The 15,596-nt window shown below is 40.1% G+C and overlaps 2 protein-coding genes across 2 annotated transcripts; both read left to right on the top strand.

Moving 5' to 3' along the window:
* Positions 1-4,188: 4,188 nt before the first annotated feature.
* LOC5510253 (diencephalon/mesencephalon homeobox protein 1) lies at positions 4,189-7,815 on the top strand. Its single transcript, XM_001630676.3, has 3 exons — positions 4,189-4,706; positions 6,364-6,566; positions 6,912-7,815. The coding sequence occupies exons 1-3, from the start codon at positions 4,448-4,450 to the stop codon at positions 7,323-7,325; spliced, it is 876 nt and encodes a 291-aa protein (XP_001630726.3). The 5' UTR covers positions 4,189-4,447; the 3' UTR covers positions 7,326-7,815.
* A 1,502-nt stretch (positions 7,816-9,317) lies between these two features.
* Positions 9,318-15,093, top strand: LOC5510233 (diencephalon/mesencephalon homeobox protein 1). Its single transcript, XM_032379394.2, has 4 exons — positions 9,318-9,467; positions 11,613-11,769; positions 13,853-14,031; positions 14,610-15,093. The coding sequence occupies exons 2-4, from the start codon at positions 11,619-11,621 to the stop codon at positions 15,012-15,014; spliced, it is 735 nt and encodes a 244-aa protein (XP_032235285.1). The 5' UTR covers positions 9,318-9,467; positions 11,613-11,618; the 3' UTR covers positions 15,015-15,093.
* The last annotated feature ends 503 nt before the right edge of the window (positions 15,094-15,596 follow it).

The raw sequence follows: 15,596 nt of genomic DNA, 5'->3' as shown, positions 1-15,596 counted from the left end.
TTTCATAATATATCCATTGTTATAAAACTGATATCACACTTCTCTGTTCATGTTGCTCACTTCTCTGTTCATGTTTCTATAAAAATAATCCAACGTCAAATGTGCTGTTGCTGGAATCTTTTTGAAGAGATTAAAAAAAAAAAAATGTTCGACTCTCGCACAAAAGGTTACTCACATGTTCCCGAGTAGTCGCAAGGTCCATCTTGGCCCTCTTATCACTACCCAAGAGTCATAACATCCAGCCTCATGTAATATACGCAAACAGACAAATATAAGCCCTTCTACAAGTCTACCTTTTTCACCACCCCACATTCCCCCCAGCTACCCTGGCTACCAGAGCCTCAAGACTTCTCTCGCCCAGTGACGCCGACATTAATTTGGCTGATCGTCACTGGGCGAGAGAAGTTTGGCGGCTCTTGCACCCAGGGTATTCCCCAGCCCTCCCCTTTCAACTTCTCTTCCCACTCCAATTGCTTCAAAGCCCCCCCCCTTCCACGCACACACACTAATGTAACATATAGCGCCGCATAACACAAAACTCACGATGACGTCACGTCAGGAATTTTAGCACAAAAGATAGATTTTGGCAGATGGTCGATAAATTTGTTTTGTACCTGATTCGTTTTTCCAATAATTATCGCCCCTTTTAGTGAGGGTGTTCATCTAAATCATTGCGCATAATATTAGCAAAAAGTGACAACACGGCTGCAAATAAACTTTCCAAACCTGCCAAATCGTTCTCGTTCCCAGAGCCTTCCTTTCTTACATGACCAAGGGGCCCTGGGTACGAGAATGGTGCTCCAATAACAGAACTCCGATTATCTGTAAAATGACGAATAAATATTAACTGCTGCTTCATTTTGTATTGAGCTATGCCAAGAACAATTTGACCCTTAGTTTTGACCCTAAGGGGGTAATACATTAGGTGTGGTCGAAGTAAATGTCTAAACCTAAGACATAGCACTGAAGACAAGCACATTTTCGGTTCTGTTGAATTTAACCCCGCAAGAGTCACCGCCATCGAGTACATCTTTTTTTCTGGCGACTTTAGAAAGTGCTATCCTTGCCTACAAGTTCTTTGTTATTGGATAAGACGATCCATTGGCGTATCCCTAATAGCAGAATAGGAAGAATATTTGAACACCTTCTAAGGGTAGGACGATCACCCCCGTCTACTTTTATAGACCAATTAACTCAGCTACATTCAAACACTGATCATGTACAGGGCCGTAGCAGGGGGTGGGGTACCCCCCAGTAGGGGCGTGGCTGTGCCCCCCATTGTTTTCCTAATGTTTCTGTATTGTGCCCCCCCCCCCCCCCCCCTTAATTCGAGGCCTGCTTCGGCTATGATGTATCACGATCGATGTTCGTTTATGCTGCTAGCACTTTTCAAGCTAAGAACTATTTAGTGGACCTTCCTTACACAAGCCAACGATATTACGGCCAATGAAAGATTAATCACGCAAAAATTAACTGCAATCTTTTAACACTATAATACTGTGCGGCCACCGATCCAGTCGTGTTGATACGATCGACATCAGCTTGGCCTTTTCGCCGCGACGGCTGAAATAACGCGCAAAGCAGTCAGACAGGCTGGCTACGAAAGCATTAAACTCACATCGGTCATTTCTGACACTAATTCAATTACTGTCAACACATAGCCAATAATCTGCTTCCGGCAGATAAAGGTACATTAACAGAAGAGGATTCTCTTATCTTTTGGCATTCCGCAAGTGTGGGGCTAGTATGAAAGAATGTTATCACTATAATATTGCACGGAAAATAAATATGCAAGCCGAAACACACACAAGAATACAGTAAACGTTGTACCCACAAACTATTGGTATAGACACCATAATAAACAAATTGCTTGGAATCTGTTAATACAATTAGCACGTTTAATGCTTTCCAAAGTCGAATCCGATTTCCTGAACCGCGGGTCAAAGACGCTCCTCCAAATCTGGTAATCAGGATTTAGATTCTACGCTACTTGGTAGGGTCTTCAACTTTTTATAAAAAATCGATTTAAAAATTTTAATTTGCAGCGATATTTAATTGTACAGATTATTGGGGTGTTTAAAAAGCGATGAAAGAATCACCTTACAGATTCTTTATAGTTTTAAACACGTTAAGTAAAAACTAAATCATGACCATGTGAATTGATTGCTCAAAACTGTCGTTACTGGGTTGACCTCAGCGGTAGTCGGTGCTATTCCTACAAAACAAGCAGCCGTTAATGTCTTCGTGTCTTTGATCTCGTCAACCCGTGAATCCTTTTTTCATTTATTATGTATAACTCTATCTTTTGAAGCAAAGGACTGATAAAATTATTCGATAATAACAGATTTACTACATGCGCTACATTTTCCCTTAAGGCTAGTTCTGGAATCCACCAAAAGGGTCTTTTCCTATGGATGCATTGACAAATTTTACAGACATTTCTCATTTCGCATCTTTGGCTATGCACCTCTCTCATCAAATCCTGGTTAAACCCGTTAAACGTCTGGAAGTAGGGGAAAAAGAGCTTAGGGCTGCCCCAGTAATGTTGGTATTGGCGGCCTTGTTTTCTCCATGATAGCAGAAAAAAAGCATATTACTTTGGGGAGATGTTTGCAGTCACGAACACTTTGTGAAAGCTAAGTTTGTTCAAGTTATTCTGAGTCACCATACAAGAAAAACCAACGATGTTAACTTAAGGTGCTATTAAGGTGATGTTGAGGAGTACGGTACGAAAATAATCTTTACACAACTGGTACGCGTTTTGAAAGAATACTCATTTGCGCGGTTTTGAGGTAATTAATTAATAACAAAATGCACAAACTATTACATGCCTTTTATCAATCAAGAACAGGGTACCACACATACCCTGTGTTATATTTTAAGCCCAAAAATACCTAAAGCACAAGCCTATGCTTTCAACGAATAGTGGCAAATAGTCATAGATAATATACATCTCTGGTATAGTAATACTAAACCAAACATTAGCAAGCAGAAGATCATAAAACGATGCTGCAAGGAATAGCGAAATGAACATTTGAGCCTCTTCCTCCGGACTACTGTTCTTGTTTTGGTAAATACTCGCTACAAGGACAGGTCTTCGAGGCTAAAGCCTTACCTTGCTTGTTGAATAAAATGTACTAGTAGCTGTTAATATGGAATGAGTTATTCCCTTCGAACAGCTACTATATTAAATTAGTATGGAATGATAAGGTTTCACTAGTGGAAAGAGTGTTGTTTAGTGCGTTTGAATAAAGAGTGCAACCGCCTCGCATACTTTACTGATAGAAATAAACCAGAAAATACAATAAGAAGAAACCTACTATAAGGAGGACCAGCATAAGATATCTTATGCTCTCTTGGAAGGACCCATGTCTTACAGAATAGCATTTAGCGATATTTTAATCTATAATTTTGAGGCACTACCCATCGTCTACTCATAACAGTCTCAGCTTTAGTTTACCCACTGGATAACAACCAATTAAACTGTAAATTCACTACATTCACCCCTTTTAATTATTTGTTTAGGAAAATGTGAGAATTCCCTTTTGCACAATGTTGCTTTTGATGTCAGAAATCACATAGTTTATTATTGTACTGATGCTTGAGAAAAGCGGGCCTGAAATCAAGTCTTTTAATACACTTTCCTTACTGTAAGATTATTATACGTGACATCCTAGGGTTCAGGGTTGAATTCGACTCTGTCTTGCGGTTTGTATACTTGGGGGCATTGTATGGAAGGTCGAGCCCCCATGTCGTGTGGTCTACGCTTCTGCTTCGATTTGTATTAGCTCTTAGCTCCCGAAAAACAGCCCATATCCCATTGAGAAGCTTGTTCTAAAATGGTGCATACCAATTAAATACAGCGATTTCTCATCCAAACGCCAGAAATTATAACCAAGCAAGTACATCTCAAACTCGAATCCATTAGAATTCCGGAAACTCGGCTGAAGTCCTAGGGGACCTTGTTTATGTATCACTGTAACATTTTCTAGAAAAGGCTCAGCATGTCCAACTGCTTTTAGTATTTAGGACATGCCTTAGTGTAGCACTTCTTCTTGTACTGTGTTAGATTCCGCGCGATTTACACGTGATTACATACCCAGAAACCCTCAAAAGCCACGCCCATACAAGTCACTCACTCTCTGACAAGAAGTCAAAAAAACATTTACACCAGAGATGATACCTAGATAACCGTGTCAAGGGAATCGTGTAGAACATGGCATAGCATATAACACGAGGTATGAGACAAGGCCAACACATGACGAGTGAGAGGTCCTCTTGCTTTGCACCCCGTCCCATGCCCGGACACCGCTGAGCCATCCAGCCGGGATAATCCAACCGATGATAATCTCATGATCAGGCAGAATTAGCACAACAAGTCTCAGTTCACCGTGTCAAAGACAAGAGTATCGATAAAACGGCTAAACACGTCCCTGAGTATAAACTTATGAATGGGAAAAGCACATGTGACACACTCGACGCAAACAATACCCAGAATTGTGCAAATCAGGAACGTGTCGCATTCTTGGGCAGTGAATCGCTAGTGATTAGAAACGGTAAAATGGATCGCCCGGAGCATCCATTTTCCATCGCAAGACTTCTACAAGACGATTCAGCACCGCTTTGGTCGCCACGGACAACACCATCGCTCTTTGGGAGCGAAAAAAATGCCTTCTACGTCCCGGCGTCGCATCATACCCAAAGAGGTAGGCATTGTACACAAAGCCCTCAGAACATGTTTACAAAGCACACTCTTTTCATAGCTCAAACGAACTCGACCCAGTTTAAGAGGTGCAAGTGATAGCACTTTAGCAACTTTCTCTTGTGCTCGGCTTTCTAGTGGCGCAGTGTTTATTAAGTTTATTCAAGCAAACTTGGGCGTAAACGGACAACTTTATAACTTAATCTGCCTAAACCTGAAATCCTTCCGCTTGTTTAATCACCATTTGCGCTGCATACCGATCTATGGACCTGTCAAAAAAATGAAAAATGGTTTTCAGAAAATATGGCACGATAGCCTTTGCAGATGAACTTTCTTGAACAAGAGCCAATCAGTGGACGAATCAATGTCTTTTGGTAATCTGAGAGCTCTGCCATCAAACAACCTAACACCAACGGATGCAAAATTCATTATACATACCGTACAAATCCTTTAAATGCGATGATTTTCCGCAAGGTTTAAGAGACGCAACGTAGACAAGCACGATTCGCTTAAAGTTTTTATGTTTTGCCGCTCAAGAAGGATCCAGTCACGACGCTCTAGGGCTTTCCTGAGGGCATACCTTTGGTCTCGAGTGGGCTGGAAATCAATCTTCTATGTGTTCAATTTCTCGGATAAGAAAACTACATAGTGGAGAAAGTCTCCAAGTTGCACTTAACCAACCCAAAGCGAATGGACTTCAAGAAATCTCTTGGACGCAAAAAAACGCCTATCTTTGAATTCTTCGTGACACCTATACCTATCCTACATACACTACATACAAGAACATCTAATTTTCAGAAGACTCGTCAGTTCCTACTGGAGCATTTAAAGACTGAAAATGTTGTTAAGGAAGTTCCTAAATTTTAGTATATATACAAATAATTCCCAATGAATTATTAGAAAGAGAACTTATTACACAAATGATCAATAGCACTAATAACTCAGGTAGCTATTATGAACACAATTTGATTCTGCATTTTAGAACGCAACACAATAACAAAACCATATTTTTCTTTTATCTGAGCCACGATATCTTAGTATGTTCTTTTATTTGGTGAAATCTCAGGCTGGAAGTTCTTGTGAAAAAGGTTCTTATAAAAAAAGAGTGTATACTTCACAGATCGGTCATGCCTCACAACTAGCTAGAAATTCAAGTCAATTCAAACATTTTTGTTGTTCGGGGCGTAGCCTTGTTAATGGGCAAGCGTAGATTTGATATCTTATACCATTAAAGATATCAGGGTAAATTAAGCTAATCAAAAGTAAGGGACTTTGGTACTTAAACACTATCTAGAGATTCTTCCTCACAAGAGGCATTAAGATTTACCTGGAGTGTATCTTGATTACATTTCGCATACAGTGCTGGAGTATTTTATTTTTTTTGCCTGTTTATTTGATTGACTTATTCTTCTTATCCAGGAAAGGTTTTATCCAGATGTAGTATATCTTTAAACATATACAATGTTAACTGTTTCAAATTTACTTTGCTTAGAATGTAAAAAAGATTTATCAATGTCAACCTTTGCTTTTATGAGAGCAAACCCCCAGTCAGTAAGCCCTAAGCTTTCAAGGAGAAAATAGCAAACAAGAAAAAGAAATAAATTAATAATATATTATTTCAAATAAGCGACAGTTTTTATTATAGGATATCACTCTTCCAGGTTTTACACTGCCATACGCCAATCCTCCATCTGCGCCCGCATTCCCACACACAGCAGTGACAAGACGTAGGCGCGTGCGCACCTCGTTCGCGGATTGGCAGTTGTGTGCGCTGGAAAGCGCATTTGCTCAGACGCACTACCCACCAATCTACGAACGTGACCAACTCGCGGGCTACACAGGCCTCCCAGAGGAGCGCATTCAGGTACATTTTTTTAAACTAATCTCCATCATTCTAGGCTAATTATTTTTTACTCTGCCCAAGTTTGAATCTGGGGAAGAATAGTTCCATCATTGAATGTAATAGTAATTGTGTATATCAAGATAATTTTTCATAATTTTGCATAGTTTTAGGGTGTAGCTTTGGATACATGTTAAAATTGATAATCGATATTGTTTGCACCGCCGTTAAAATCATTTTTCAAAGTTTAAAAATTATGTGCACATTGATAAAAATGGCTTGATACTGCATGTATTGTGCCCATGTCAGTATTTCACTTTTTGTATTGCACGACAAAATTATGGATTTTAATAATGATTTGTATCCTAGATCTGGTTTAAGAATCGTCGAGCAAAGCACAGGCGGCTACAGCATGGATTTGGCCACGCCCATTCTTCTACCGAAACCCACACAGGGGAAACCTCCCAAAATGCGGGCAAGAAACACAGGGTACCCGTAAAGGGCAAGAGCAGCGAACGGGATAAAGAAGAAACTCGTCAGGAAAACAAAGACAAGAACAATGTCAAAACAAGACCGATGAACCCCCAAGAATCTAATCCTCCTGTGTTCCAGCGTGTTCCACTTAGGGCGCATCACAGCTATGACATCACAGGTCATGACGTCATCACAGCGGCCCCAGGCCTGACCCTTCATCTTGGCCCAATTATTTACCCCTTTGGTTACTATGGTAACATAAACTATAGAGACTATGGTATACCGAGCTGGAATATATATAAATGTTGATTGAGATTTTAAAAGGTTGAAATTTTGTTTGAAGCGCAGTATACCCTAAATCACTGCGTTTTCTGGGTACAAGCTAGTGTGAAAAATGTAAACAATAAACAGCTACAACTGCTATGATTTTTTTTTAAGTCTCGAGAAAAGCCCGACAATGCCTTCAGAGCGCCGAGCGCTTACCGACAATCGCCGAAAAACGAGCGCTTGCCGAGCGCTCGCCGAACAATCAAATAAGCACTGATGGGAACTGATTGAAGAAATAAAAAAAGACGAACACACACGACGCACCTTGCGCCACAACGGCTTGACTTTCTGAGCTTTGTGTTGTTTATCGTTTTGGATTTAAGAACTCCGAGGCAGTCAGGTTTATAGTCAAGGATAGGTGACGTAATCTAAAGCTTCATTTTCATTCATCCTTCCTGTGAAAGAATAGATGCGTGAAAAACATTTTTATAGCAAGAAACGTCTCATATGTTAATAAAAATCTATTCAAACATCTCATCAAAAATCAATACGCAGCGATTACACTATTTACTTATCATTTATAAACAAAACGAGAATAATAACGAAAAAAATGCTTAGATAATCAATTGTCATTTCACAGAAAAATCAAAATTGAAGATCCATTGGCTAGTCAGAATCAAACACTTTATGAGTATTTTCGCTTATTTCTACAAACGTTCGATACTCATCACCAGCACCTGGTACCATGTAGGCGCGGTCAAATTTCAGATTAAACTCAACTCTGCATAATCCCCGCTTTATAAGACCCTAAGCATTCATAGTAGTCCCTCTGATCCGAGCCATCATTGAGCGTAAGCGCTATTCATTGTTGCGATTAGAGGCTTAATAGCTTTAGTAAAGCAAGCTCACAGGGAATTATACAATTCTAGCCTTCCATCTGTTTTGAAAAGTAAAATTTCGAGAGTAAAATATATTGCTTTGGTATCTAGGTACTACTTTGAAATCTCCTAAGACTACTTTCAAAACTATATTCCAATTTAACCGTGAGAAAAGAAAACTCCTTCAAAAAGCTCTCCCGGAGCTTTTGTTTACTAAGTGTGACTTACAAGTTTAGGAAACTACGCCTAGACGTTTATTTGTTCGCTTTATCACGTACGATAACGCTCTTACGACATAAATGCTAAAAAACAACAGGGGGGAGGGGGGGAAGACTGTACAAATATCCGTGAATTTGCTGTGAACGAAAAAAATCAATTACAACAACAACAATAGGGGTCGGGAGGGTGGTGGGGCAAATACTAGGAGCACGATGGGGGGAGGGGAGGGGGGAGAACTGTGGGTTGACGACGCCAATTGGATAATGTGTGAGTAATGTCATGACTATCGTATGTGTGTTTCCTGTAGATGTGTTGATTTATGTAGCTTGTAATCAAACTATGATCCATCACATAAGGTGATCGCATACACAAGGCTGTAAAACAAACAATAAGCACATTGTAAAAATCGCAGAGCAGACCGCCGTCGTGCGTAGAAATACGACAGCGTATAAACAACCTAGTAGTAGCGGCAAGCAGCGTCAGCTTTAAAAGACATTTTTACGATTACCCGTAATAGTTTATAAAGTTTTAAAGATTCGAACTACGAATTGCATTTACAGATGTTGCTCTAATGTTGAAATTTCTGCATATTTCATCAACTTACAAATATCACATTGTCACACCTCAACAGTAGATCATCCCGCTTTTGCAGATTACGTACTTAGAAACTTTTTTATTACTTGCGTTTTCTTAAATGATTGGATACGGTTTACGCGGCAAAATACATATAAACTCCTGCTTGAAACGGTAGTATTTGCGCTGCTGTTTTGAAAACGGACTTCAGCCAACAAAATCAAATTTATTCCCATCCCCCAGCTCTTCTCGCCTCGTCCCTGGGAGGCAAGTAACACCACCTAGACACCTCCGATATAATGACTTTCTTTGTATCGCTTTGCCCGCAAACGTGTGACGCGTTTTAGTAATCCCCTACCGAGAAAGTCAATATTTGATCGTACGCGAAACCGCGCTATAAAAGGGTAAAAGGACTGTCCGGCAATCACTCGTCTTGAGCGTGAACATTCTTACTCGCTTGGTAGCAAAGAGTCAAGACACCAACTTCTTACCAAGGAACTGAGCAATCAAAGAGGTAACTAAGTATTCACTTATAATTCCTACTTATTTGGCGAACGATGCGCCTAAAGACATCTATGGTTTTTCATGTTGTCCATTTGATGGGACCTTTATATCATATCTAGTTACAGGTACACGTGAATGACAAAAAATACCCTTATAGGAATCCACAGTGTAGATTATTTTGGAGATTGCTCCGGGGAATTGGGAATGCATATTTTATTCAGTAAAAACAAAAACGCTAAGAGCTTGAGTTATACGCGATACTCGGCATAACTATCTCCTCACTGCACAAAATGTTACTTTGTAATAATGTTACATGTAATGTATGCCGCTTGCTCGTTTAAAAATTATAGCAGTTCAAAAATACCTTTGACATAGGATAATAACGACTGGAAACGCAACGCGTTCTAAACGCTTCAACCTTAAAGATCGAAGGGTTTCTTCTCTCCTCTTCTCACCTCTATCATTCTTTTTTTCTGATTTGAGACACGCAAGCATGATAAACGCGGCTGAACGCTAAAGATATGTAAGAGAAAACAAACCAAACTTTTCCGGGCGTTCATTCAGTACCCACAATGACTTACCGTTCTTTCGAGTTTTGCTTCTTAAAAAAAATCAGGTTTAAGAAAAGGGGCAACCTCAAAGTCTTATTCATCAGCTAGCCTTTTAAAAAAGCTCACATGAATGTATAGACGCCTTTTATAGGTAAATAACTTGTTTCGTTTTATCAAGATGAATCACTTTTAGGGGATAAGCTCTAGTTCAACTCAAATCAATTTTTACTCACTGTCACACTGAACAAAAAACTACAAGTACTACAGCGTCTTTCACTAAGCTGTGTGTTTATTTTTTTCTCGCCTGTTTGCTATGCAGTAGATTGTGCAGAACCGGAGAGGAAATTTAGTAGATTGTCCTTTTCGTCGATCCATAGATAAAACGTCTCTAAGAAAACAAAGACCGACCATAAATCCCGCCACACCCACCAAGCCTGAGTAAAAACTTTAGGTAGGGTCCTGAAGGCAGAGGGCATTGTTGATCGGGCTCTTGTTATGCTGAGGAAGATGGTTTAATGGTGGGTTGGCCCTTTCTTTATCTCTGGGGTTAGGTCATAGCGTGTTAAGGGTCACAAGACATGAAGGAATGTTATTATATCTCGAAGTAACAAAGGGTGAAAGCTAAGGTAATCCAGGGGAAACATAGAACTATGACCCCTGTGAGCTAAGGATCAGGTTATGTCATTCGGGGGCGGAAAGCCAAAAGAAACTTCCGGACATCAAGAATAATCCCTCAATAAAATTTCTTCTCTTCAGGGGAACATTTTTTAGATGATTCAACTGCTGAGTCGTAGAACCTCTCTGTACAACATGACCTTAAGGTCATTCTTATCATGAAACGACTCACAATAGTGATTACAATTAACTCCGGAATATTAAGTTGTTGATCTCACTTAATTAATTAGCGCCTGAAAGTGCTGCTCAGGTGGGGTCAAGTAAACGTAATCAAATTACAATAAATCACATTGACAGTTGTCAAATTCCCGCTCTTGCTTTTTCTAATATCATATGCACGACTTTTTGTTTGTAACGGATTTGTATCTAGGATTATTAGGATTTAGGATGAATGTAACTGTCAGGGTGTCGTTTACATGACCCTCACCAAGGACGTTGTTTATCCGAGGGTGAGAAAAACACATGGGGTGGAATATCGCTAGAAATGGGCACCCCATCTTCTGATCGGGAAATTAAAGAATTTTCTCATTGTATCTCTCCGCTGCAACATGGATATTTTTATCTTCGATCCGGATCCAAATAAGATTATCAGATTTCGTGCGATTTCGCACCGACTTGTCAAGCCGAGACGTGCTTATAGGATTAGAACATGACGCATTCCATAGCTCCGAAATATTTTGATTAGTTTTGAATGGAAAACAAACCCTCGCTAAGCCGCCAACATGTGGTGAGACCCGGAGAATCGGTGTAAGTTTTTAAAGAGCTAATTTAGCTAATCGGTAAATCCGGAGTTGGGTATAAATAGCAATCACATGTCAAAAGACCCTGAGGGCCCTGCATGTATCACGTATTGCGCAGGTAGTCGCCAAAAGATAAAGTTACCATTCTATAACCACGTCGCATTTATTAACCCTTATACGTTGCCTTAGGTCGTCATGTCAGTAGAAAGAGGGAGCAAGCTTGATGCGAGGTCGATCCCCTTCACGATTGAAAACATTCTTCGCTCTGATTCGCCGCCAGCCCCCTCACACGAGGCCGAGCCTGGGGTGACCTCAAACGCACTCACGCTGGCTGAAAGGCTTGCCGGTAAGACCCCCTGATAGTAGCTAGGTTAGAAGAGTTAACCTCGGTTAGACCTCGTTGTATCACTAAGTTTCAAAAGGGCTAACCTCTTCTAACCTGGAAGGACCCCGTGCTAAGGTAAGAGGAGGTTTTCGAAAGCCGCAATAGTATAGGTATAAGTTATAATACAGTTTTAAGTTCAATTTGAAAATAATTTGCGCAAGTAAGTTCCGTTGGTTGCACAAATCCACAAGTTAGATCGTCTGGTTTCAGGATTAAAGGCTTTCTCCTCACTGTAGCTATAAATATGTTGCGTAACGTTAGAAGGGCATTTGTAGCGCACGTGTAGCCTCACGAGTAGCATACTGGCAGTGTAAAGAGATATGCTAGGTTAGGCGCCATTCAATGGAGCTGACTACATAGTGTCTGTGAACATGGGGATTCGGAGGGTTTAGACCGGTGAGTTGGAAATAGGTTATCAACATGGGAAAACTCAGATGAAAAGAAACTAATTTTTTTTTAACGTTTCTATTAGTTTTTATAAGTGTTAAAGACTGCGTGGTTTGGGTACAGTGTTAAGCAATTGTGAGTGTTAAGCAATTTATTTAGACACGGTAAAAAACACAGTACAAATTGTTAATTAGATTAAAATATATACAATTAACTACTGTTTTACAGGTTTGCCGTGTGTGAGTATGGTTTAGAATATACAGCTGTCCAACCCTTTCTTGAATTGAGAGAGGGTTGATGCGGTACGTAATAAATTTGGAAGCTGGTTCCAAAGAACCGCACCACTGTAGCCGAAAGACCTTTTCATGTAGTTGGTTCGCGGTTTTGGTATGGCTAGCCTTTTATCACTATCCCTGAAATCATTGGAGGCATCGCGGTATGAAAATATATTATCTTTGATATAGGCAGGTACAAGATTATTTAACGCCTTAAAAATCATAATTGCCTTTTGTTTTCACCTTTTTTGGTGCAATCCATTCCAGCCAAGCACACCAAGAACATGTTCAGAGCTTGTGTCGAAACTAGAGTAAGCTATAACTCTAGCTGCACGATTTTGTAGCTTTTGTAATTTATCTGATAGATGCACGGCAAGCCTATCCCAGACTGTACTGCAGTACTGGAAATGGGGCTCAATCAATGAATTGTATATTTTATGGCTGTGCCCCTATCAATAAAAGGTCTTATACGTTTTAGAGCTCCGATTGCTGATGCAATTATTTTGGAGATTTCTTTAAAATGCTTTGACCAGGACAGAGTGTTGTCGATATATACAAGCCAAGGGATTTCGTCTTCGTGCTGTGCACGGGATCCAACTTCGGTTCTCAATCTTTGGTTGGATCATATTATTATTTATTTGCCTGTTTAATAAAAACCACCTTTAAACTTATTCAAGTGCTGGTGTGAATGCGGTATTAGTTTGTTTGCAATTAGCCAAGAATTGATTTTTTCAAGAATATTATTAATTTTGTGATTGAAGCCGCCCCTCCAGACTGCTGCCATTAAAACTTATCGTTCTATCATCCGCATACATTCTAGGGAATCTGAATCAAGACAATTTGACAAATCATTGATATATATTAGAAATAGTTAAGGTCAAAATAGCAGTTATTGCAGCTATTAGTTAGTTATTGTTAGGATATTCTTATATAAAGGTGATAGATGTGGTCGTTGAATACGCGTGCTTGTTATGTAGGTGGTCGCTTAATAGGTGATCGTTGATTTTGGGTGTTTGTTAGACTTTGGTTGCTGCTCTGGTAAACGGCACGGCATTGTTGAGGAACTCGTAGCATTTCCGTCTGTCCTCATCCAGGCGCGTAAACACTATTTTTTTCCATATAAGACCTATGACTGCGCAGCCCCCTTCGGCCAATCCTGGGAACAAGCCTGCCATCGATGTTGCTATTTGTATATACTGCATGATGGCACGGATCGCTTGGCCACTCGTGGCCATGGGTGATGATGGTGGGTCTTTTTGTACGGGTCAGGCGTGAATACTGTACAGTATGTAACGCAAAAACAAGGCTTTAATCACACAGCACTTTGAGGAACTCGATCAGCCACCCTTGTGATTGAAGTGAGAAACCTTTTAATCCTGTAGATATCATAATGGAAGTTCGTCACAGCGCGAGGACGGGCAAGCAGCGGCGTACCAGGACGGCGTTCACGCACCATCAGCTGAGGATACTAGAAGGGACGTTTAGCAAGACTCACTACCCAGATATCGTGATGCGAGAGGGACTAGCGGCGTACACAGGTCTCACAGAGGCTAGGATACAGGTTGGAAATGCGAGAATTAAAACGATTTGCCAACATGGGGATTCATTTTAAGGAAACAAAAAATCTTCCTTTCCTTGGCGGAATCCTTTTTTTTTTTCGACTATACTCTGTTTTTTTTTTTTTTAAATGTCGTAGGTGTTTTATATGTATTGTTGTACAGCCTGGGTGTAGTATGTAAATATGGGTAGCGCTTTTTCTTGGTGAAAAGCCAGGCTTGCTGAGTTGAGGGGTGGGGGGAGAGGAGGGGGGGGGGGGGGGGGGGTGCGTTCACAAATATCATATGCGAAAAGATTTATGACCTTACCATGGTCTTACGCCCCTGAAGCAACACCCCCGCTTCTTATGTATGAATAGGGTGTACGTTCTCAAGGATGCATAAAGGTCTTTTGGACGCTATTCAAATCAAACTTCTTTTACTCTATCATACTCCTTTATACTTCTCCGTCTGATAACAAGCGCTACCAGCCACCAACAACCCTTAGTTTTTTTAAACACTCAGTATAAAGCATGTTATGATTATGGCAAGCCGTGGTATTTAAATGATACACAATTCTAATGTACCATTCGTCTTATTTTAGGTATGGTTCAAGAACAGACGTGCAAAACAAAGAAAACAGGACAAAGAATCAACAGGAACACGGGACGCATCACTAAAAGAGGACAAACCAAGAAACGATACGGCGACCAGCATGTCAAGATGCGATACGACAGTACAACCCCTGCTGCCAAGTATTTCCATTCCTTGTGGCTTAGCGCCAAACGGACATGACTTGAACAAATCATCTAAGAAGAATACTCCTTTGTCCGTGGGCTTAACACAACCGATACCATTTGCTCCACCAACATCACTTCCAATCTTTGGCTCTACCCGAGAAGACCATAGTCGGATGCTTCCCCTCACATCTAGTGTAGATTTGTGGAGAATACAAGAAGCTATGAGAAAATATCAGATAGAAAGGGACTCTCGATATAGACCGTACTAGAACTAGAATGATCCATATTTGTTCATACGTACTAATACTAGAAAAGAAAATAAAAATTGTGCATACAATATGAACCTCTTACTTGAGCTATAGTTGTATAATATATTGTTTTTTTGCATACATATTTTTGAGTCAAATGAATGGATATTTTTTTTAATGAACAAGAACATATAGTAACGGCTGAATTTTAAAATCGTTTGTTTTAATAAAGAATTTGAAAAAATACCAAATAGTTTGCAGAATATTCAAGACCTGATTATAGTATGGGAAATGGTGTATTGTCTGAAACACGAACTCTCTTCTTCAGAATACAGAGCCATTGAGAAACAACAAGGCATGCAAGTAGCATCGAGCATTATACACCTAGTTTAAATAAGGGTGCACTCGAGAATCAGTGTGTCGTAACCCGCGGTGGTTCATGGGTAGCCTATAAACGGCTGAATACTGGTATAAAAAGGCCTTGTGAATGTTCAAGAATGTAAACAAAAATACTGCAGCTTTTGAGACCTGAAATTGTATTTTATTTTCACTTATTTTTTGATACCCACGAAGCACCGCGGGTTACGATACATAGATTGTTCG

Source organism: Nematostella vectensis, chromosome 10 (genome assembly GCF_932526225.1).
Source record: "Nematostella vectensis chromosome 10, jaNemVect1.1, whole genome shotgun sequence".
NCBI lineage: Eukaryota > Metazoa > Cnidaria > Anthozoa > Actiniaria > Edwardsiidae > Nematostella > Nematostella vectensis.
Note: the sequence above shows the minus strand (reverse complement) of the source record. Positions and strands in the feature narration are given on the sequence as shown.

Bases quoted from the DNA above. Each gene is read 5' to 3' on its own strand.
- LOC5510253 (XM_001630676.3), top strand. From the start codon at position 4,448: ATGAATGGGAAAAGCACATGTGACACACTCGACGCAAACAATACCCAG. The intron at 4,707-6,363 runs GTAGGCATTGTA...TCACTCTTCCAG, and splicing joins GTCGCATCATACCCAAAGAG to GTTTTACACTGCCATACGCC. The intron at 6,567-6,911 runs GTACATTTTTTT...TTTGTATCCTAG, and splicing joins TCCCAGAGGAGCGCATTCAG to ATCTGGTTTAAGAATCGTCG.
- LOC5510233 (XM_032379394.2), top strand. From the start codon at position 11,619: ATGTCAGTAGAAAGAGGGAGCAAGCTTGATGCGAGGTCGATCCCCTTC. The intron at 11,770-13,852 runs GTAAGACCCCCT...TTAATCCTGTAG, and splicing joins GCTGGCTGAAAGGCTTGCCG to ATATCATAATGGAAGTTCGT. The intron at 14,032-14,609 runs GTTGGAAATGCG...GTCTTATTTTAG, and splicing joins TCACAGAGGCTAGGATACAG to GTATGGTTCAAGAACAGACG.